This window comes from Bidens hawaiensis, unplaced genomic scaffold (genome assembly GCF_021521415.1).
Source record: "Bidens hawaiensis isolate Kalapana, Puna unplaced genomic scaffold, B.hawaiensis_p1.1 tig00014098_1, whole genome shotgun sequence".
In the NCBI taxonomy this organism is placed as follows: Eukaryota; Viridiplantae; Streptophyta; class Magnoliopsida; order Asterales; family Asteraceae; genus Bidens; species Bidens hawaiensis.
Genome location: NW_027492213.1, coordinates 623,413 through 630,903, shown reverse-complemented (window position 1 = coordinate 630,903; position 7,491 = coordinate 623,413). Strand labels below are relative to the sequence as shown.

The window sequence follows — 7,491 nt, the reverse complement described above, 5'->3', positions numbered from 1 at the left end:
TTGAGTTTTATCTTTTATTTAAATCAGGAGTCATTATCATTTTCCTTGTTTTGAGTGTTTGTCCGTTTCTCTTTTCAGTCCTATAAGTATTATTTGTTCTAGCTTGTTTTAGTTGGTTGATTTTTATTGAATTTGAATTATAAGAATATTTTTTTTGAACATTTCGTTCGATTATAGTCTTTGATTAATCATAAAATATCAGGAGCCATTTGAATTCTTTCGTTCTCACATCAAAACCTTTCAACAAATTATGATTAGATAGATAGCGTGAAACACTTTAGGGCGCGTTCGTTTCACGAACTTTTTTTAAAGTATTTTGAATTGGAATTGAAATGGAATTGAATGTTTGTGAATCCCTATCATGTGTTTGATTGGTTAATATGTATTGGAATTGGAATCTTCTTCATTCTCGGGGTTTTTTTAAGAACAAGGGGAATGGTGGAATCGTTTTAGTTTTTTCATATTTTTCGTTTTTGATTTATATTTTGAGTTATGATTTTTTTATTAATTTTTTCGAATTTTTTTTTGGAGGGGTTTTTACTTTTCATAATAATCATTATAAAATATGTGGGATTTTAAAATCTCATGAAATGTTGGATTTGATGGGATTTAGTTTCCATTCCCATTCTTTCATTTAATTAAACGAACATATCAATTCATAGGATTTACAATCCTATTTCTTAGAATTCCTTCCAAATCCTTGAAACGAACATTAACTTAGTTTTACTCATGGAACAATATACATCTCCAAAACTTTGAAAGTTAAAAGTTGGTTTAATAATAAGTAGTTAATTAATTATAATTAAAATACAAAATAAAATACACAATGAAAATGTAAATCTAACGGGTTAACCACGAGGACCAAATCTTTATAAACTATTAAAACATCCCAATCAGCACTCCACCTGTACAAAACCACCCACGTGTCAAACTTCCATTCGTTCAAAACACGCCACCAACGTGTCATCACCATCAAAGAAACTACAAAAACAACAAATCACAAATTAAGCATCCAAACGCCGGAAAAAACACACATTCATTCTCTAATTTTTAACTCCATACAAACTCGCCGGATCGGCCGGATCTCCGTTGGAGGCTCCGACCCGAGAAATCATCCAGCCGTGGCTCCTCCGTCAGGACAACCGCAACAGAGCAGCAACGTCCACCTCACTCGCCGACGCGCCGCCGCTTCTTCTAACTCTCCTTTGTCACGTGCGTCGGGTCCTACTCGGATCATTTACAGAGAGGAATCGGATCTAGACTTACCGTTTTGGCAGCGGACGTGGTTCATCGGATTGTTATTGTTGATGGCGGTTTCTTTCTTCGGACTCGCCGTGTTCCTGTTTCTAACCCTAGATTCGGATTACTCATCGTCGGCTCCGGTTTATGCTGCCACGTCTGAAGGCGTTGAGGTAATTGCCTTGTTTTAAGATCTGATTCCGGTTTTCTTTATGTTGGAAAAATGAGCCGGTCCAATTAATTGACACGGCTGACCAAGTTATGAGTTTAACTGGTAATTGATTTGTTTAGGCTTTAGAGGATTAATAGCTTGAAATTTGACCTAGATTACTACTTTTTGTATTAGTTTGGAGTGAATTAAGTAGTGTTTTAAGTGGAATTTGATAAATTTTGTAAGGCTTTTTTTTGGGATAATAATAAGCATATCAGAATGCTGGTGTTAAGTTTTAAGTAAATTCACAACTATTATAGAGAATATATTAGCTAGGGTTTATTGTTATATGTTGTATGGTATTAGAGCCCTTAGGGTTATTACCTTTTTTTTGGGATATATATAATTAACTCTAGGCAATATATTTTCTATTATAATGACTGGTCATACTCATTCAGTTTATAAGTTTTTTGTTTTTGATTTGGATACTAAGAAGTAAGAAGACTTTAATCTTCAGGTCTGTGGTCAATTGGGGGATGAGCCGAGTTAACGGACTTCTTACTATTCATGAAGAGAAAAAATTGTGATATCTCAAGGTCAAGTAGATTACATGGTGTTAGAAATTTAAGTTCTTAAGATATATGTGATAACTGCACGAAACTTTTGTTGTGAAGCGTGAACTAGAAAAGAAAAAAGATATAAACTTTGTAACAAAGTCAATGGATGTTTTCTAGATTTTAAACACAATAAACCTGAATGGGTTAGAATGTTAGATTTTCTTGTTATTTAGGTTGGGCGTGTGCGCGTGTATTTTGCTATGTTACCGAATTTTCATCAGCATAGTTCTATGGTTGACCTCAAATCTCAAAGTCACGGCTATTATATAGTGAATTTGTTAGGCAGGGTTTATTGTTGTATGGTATTAGAGCCCTTAGAGTTCTTACCTTCTTTGGATATATAGTTAACTTTAGGTAATATATTCTCTATAATAATGACTTCTCTATAATAATGACTAGTTGTACTCATTCAGTTTATCAGGTTTTTTAATAATCCGGATCCCGGACACTAATATGTAAGAAGACTTGATCCTTTGAATCTGTGGTCAATTTGTGGATGAACAGAATCTGTCAATGTCAAGTGGATCACATCGTGTTACAAATTTAAGTTCTTGAGTAAAATGTGATAATTACATGAGACTTTTGTGATGAAGCATGAACTAGAAATGAAAAATGTCAAACTTTGTTACAAAGTCCATGGATTTTCTCTAGATTTCAAACACAATAAACTTGAACGGGTTAGATTTTCTTGCTATTTTCGGTTTGGAGTGTGTAATTTTAATATTCTCGAGTAATATGAACTTGTCATATCTGTGAATATTATTAACCTACTCACGTGCATGTTGAGGTCGTTTTTGTAAACTAGCAAAGTGAGACTAATGTAGGGTTCCCGTGCTAGGGTTTAGCACTTTAGCTCAAGTGGTTGTTTGGTACGTATATTACCTGATATGATATAAGAGACTACATAAGAATGAATTCTTTAGGATGTAAAATGTAATGATTGGAAAATAGAAGGTAGTAAAACTGTGAGTAAACTATAAATAAAAGGAACCTAATATATTTTTCTATATTGTAAGTACATTTACTTTTTTGGATGTTGTATACTTTTCATTTTATGCTCATTTATTGCACTTCATATACGCTTCAGATTACTTACGGATCGGTACTCAAGCTGATGCATGAAAAGACAAGATTTCGACTACACTCGCATGATGTGCCATATGGATCAGGCAGTGGCCAGCAATCTGTTACAGGCTTTCCCAATGTAGATGATGCCAATAGCTATTGGGTATGTTAATATTGTTTATATATCCAGCTAAGTTCAATGTGTTTTTTTAAATTACAAATAATTGATTTATTCAAATTGAACTCTTACAAAACTAGACTGTGAGGCCTATGCCAGAGACACCAGCAAAACAGGGAGATGCTATAAAAACCGGAAGCATTATTCGATTGCAACACATGAGAACTAGGAGATGGCTTCATAGCCACTTGCATGCTTCACCAATATCAGGCAATCTAGAGGTTTGTTCTTTTGCTTGTAATTATATATAATATTTTATTATCTAGTACAATAAATTTGGCTTCGTATGATTGGTTTAAAATGTAAGCAAGTGAGGTTTCGTGTAGGTGAGTTGCTTTGGAGATGATGGTAATTCAGATACAGGAGATTACTGGAGGTATGAACTATTATAATCATTTTACTTATATTTTAAAAATCCCTAAAAAAAAACTAAAACAAAAATAAAATGTTTTAAGACGTGTGTTAACCTTATTGGTTGATCCATGATACCCTCAGACTTGAAATTGAGGGAAAAGGAAAAACTTGGAGACAAGATCAGAGAATAAGACTTAAACATGTCGATACAAGCGGATATCTACATAGCCATGATAAGAAATATAGCCGTATCGCTGGCGGTCAACAAGAGGTTCGTTTCATGTTTGTATTGCATGAGCTATTCTATTACATTAATTCCAGGCCTATTTATTAAAAAACAAACTAGATTTTTATCTAAATAATATATTTCGTGTGACTAATATAACTTTTGAAAACCCACTTTTTGTTGACCAAATTTCAGATGTCTCAGAGATCTCGAATTTTATATATCTTATTTATTTTTATTTCTTTTTTATCTTTTACAGGTTTGTGGTGTGAGAGAGAAACGTGCGGACAATGTTTGGTTGGCTGTGGAGGGTGTCTACCTACCAGTTTCGGAAAGCAAATGAATGAATCATGATTTAGTGTAATTTCTAACGTTTCTAGATCTTGCATTAGTTTCTATATATTATTGATCACATATTATATGTGTAGGTTTTGTAAGGGAAATAAAACACTTAAGCATGTCATGTCATACATACACCAGATTTTGGGTCCTTTTGAGACTAGTATTGTTCTCTGACAATCTCGTTTCTTTTGGATGAGCGTTATGTGAACTTTATCAAGAGTTTTTAGAACGTTAAATCTTTTATAGTGTTTTTGCTTAGGAAGTTTTTTAATAAAAAAGAAGTTATAAGAGGTTTGAAAGCACTTTTGACTGTTTTGAACTAATTCTACATTTTGTCCATCGCCACCATCTAAATCTACTCTTACTTTTTTGCAAGACAAGAGGGTGACTTAATTAAGTGCAGGCCACAGAATTACTTAGTGGTTTAATTCCAAGTGATATGGCTTGTAGCAAGTTTTTGACCTTTTGATAAAATAGACATATTTTTGCCTGAAACACACAAAGGTTTTGTCATCTTTAGAAAGTTTTCAACATCGAACTGGACGGATGGATCGATTAAACCAAAATTTTCTCAATGGGTTGGATCGCTCGGGGTTGAACCGGTGATGGTAGGACCGCTTGGACTCCATGCCTTCTCTTGCAACTTTGAAAGCTTAGTTTTCAATTCTTACCTAGGCTTGGGCTTATAGTAATATAGTATACGGGTGGTTTGTCGAAACAGGCAACCACAATCGATGAAGATTCACGAAATTTTAAACAAGGCACGAAGGCTAGAGGAATGTTTACTATTTACCATTGACCATTCAGTACTCGAGTAATTTAGTTTTTGAATTGAAATTTAAGTGTTGAACCTTGAAACCTTAATATATTGGCTTACAAATATTGCCTATTAAACTATTCATCGTATGTTAGACAACTAGTTGTGGGGCTTCAAAAGAGACGTCACAAGTAATGTGACATGGTACGGGGCTTCAATACCGCGCTAGGCGTTATGGCCTGGGCGGTAAACAAGTAAATGGCGGGGCTTTAATGTGGTAACATGGCTTTAAACCATAACACGGTGTTAAAGTGGCGTGTTAGTTAAAATCCAACTGTCTACGTGACAATGACGTGACGCTTTAACTTAATATTTAAAGCCTCACCATAACAAGTAGCCTTAGGGTGGTCGGGTGTGAAAGTGGGATTGGTGATGTGTCAATGAGGTGGTAGAGAAGGAGAAGCTGAAAGTAAGATGTGAGAGAAAAGGAAAATCGAAACATGTAAAGGAAGAATAAGTGGCATCTTCATTCCCAGTAGAGGAAACAAAGAAGTTGGAGGATCATGATGAAAAACTATGCAACAAGACGGTACTGGCTAAAACACCGCCTCCACCTTTGGCGCCGCCCAAAATCTTTGGGACGAGCAGAATATCCCACCCACAACCCCTGCCCTTGTTTGAGTTTTTAATGTCTTACGTATTTTTATAAACTGAATGAAGTTTAAAAACTATAATATGATAACATCATCTAATCGGTCCATGAAACCAGTTAAAAAGACTAGTTAGATAATAAGCTTGGTTTTTAATACATTGTTAAAAATAATGAGAGAAAAAAGATACGTCAAAATATGTTTGTTTGAATTGCATTAACCTTTTAGAGTAGTTTAATAAGTCAAAAAAAAAGTTAATAAAAAAAAAGTTAATATATTTTTTCTCCATTTTGTTTGAAGTTAGAATCTATGTTACTTAGTTTAAGTGCTTTAAGCCATCCACGATGAGAGATGAGAGGTTAGTTTGCCATTTAAAAAAATGTCGGTGTCTTCACCCAACAAATATGGCATGACAACAATGGACGACCCTACCCTACCCGTGGGTATGGACCGGGCTTTGGGTTTATTCCCAGAACTGTGTCTGGAACCGGAATCAATCCGGGCCTGGTGGAACCGATTCCACCAATACCCGGTCAAAACCCCACCCAACCCTACCCAAAACCCCAAAAAAAACCCGGTGGAACCGGTCAAATACCCGATTATACCGGGACCTTTTCCTACCCGAACCCGGTTTTGACTTTTGTTGACCATACCTGGTTACAGTTCCTGAGAATACCCGTTTGTGCACCTCTACTCCATAGCATCGAGTTTTTTGAGAAGCAAGGCTATGAGGAGTTGAGGACGAATGTGTAAGGGCTGGGTTGGATTGTTGGTTCACTTGGTTGGGCCTAAGTTTTCTTTTTCTAATTATTTAATTCTCAATTTCATTTATTTTATAAAAAATGTATAAGTTTAACTAACAAATACATTTTAAAATTTTAAAAAATATATACATTTATAAATATTGAAAATATACTTTCTATCTACTACATTTAATCACACCTATTTTCTAACATTTTCCCAAAACAACTATAAATTTTAATCTAAATGGATTCACATACCATATTCACAAGTTTTAATTTGTGTCCCATTTTTAATTTAATTAATTTGTTTTCCCCTTTGTCTTTTTATCTATAAAACCACACTATCTTTTTCGCCTACATTTCAATTTATTTCTTTATCTAAAGTCTATTTCTTTATCAAAAGTCTAAACACGCTGCCATCCTTTCATTAAATTATTAGAAATAGAATAAAATAATTCGGTATGTGTTGGATAAGGATAACTAACCGGCATCGTTTGAGAATTCTAATCCTTATCATGATAAATGTTTCAACAAATAATAATTAAATAAAATAAAATTGAATCAAGTAAACGTAAATGATATTTCTAACACCATTTTATTATTTGCTTAACCGTTTTGTGTCATTAACCACTAACCGTCTTTTAACTGTAATAATTAACAACCGCCACCCTTTCAAACCTACCGCCCCTGTACCAGATATGATACCGGAAGCGCTGGCTACCTTAAGTTACGAACCGGCACCGAAACGTTACAAGACTCCGGACCCAAGCGCTGAGGCGAGAAGATAAGTCGTCTTTATAGAGAGGGCCGTGTTGTGTGCCACAATCTAACAAGTTCTCCATGCACACATACAACACAATCATGCAACTCTCTGGTAGTTTTCTTTAAAGCAGTGGGTAGTTTATTTGTGTGCTTAGTTTGGATATGAATGAAAACTAATCTCTCTCAAAAATCTTTAATATGGTTTCTATCTATTTTCTTTGGTCATTTGATTAGTTCGTATCAGGCCGATACCGATTGATTGATGTATGTGGTTTCACAGAGATCGTTTATGATAGTATAACACGAAAATGTTGAGATGAAATTTCGGGATTGATTTGTGTGTGTCGTAAATCCTAAAATAATAATTGCGTTGAAAATGGGGAAAAACAGACAAGCAAGGAAGAAGC

At 34.5% G+C, this 7,491-nt stretch overlaps 1 protein-coding gene across 1 annotated transcript; it reads left to right on the top strand.

The window, feature by feature from the left end:
• Positions 1 to 1,092: 1,092 nt before the first annotated feature.
• On the top strand, positions 1,093 to 4,219 carry LOC143545938 (stromal cell-derived factor 2-like protein). Its single transcript, XM_077037712.1, has 6 exons — positions 1,093 to 1,412; positions 3,095 to 3,235; positions 3,331 to 3,471; positions 3,577 to 3,626; positions 3,746 to 3,875; positions 4,090 to 4,219. Exons 1-6 carry the CDS (start codon positions 1,308 to 1,310, stop codon positions 4,171 to 4,173), a joined length of 651 nt encoding a protein of 216 aa, XP_076893827.1. The 5' UTR covers positions 1,093 to 1,307; the 3' UTR covers positions 4,174 to 4,219.
• Positions 4,220 to 7,491: the final 3,272 nt, after the last annotated feature.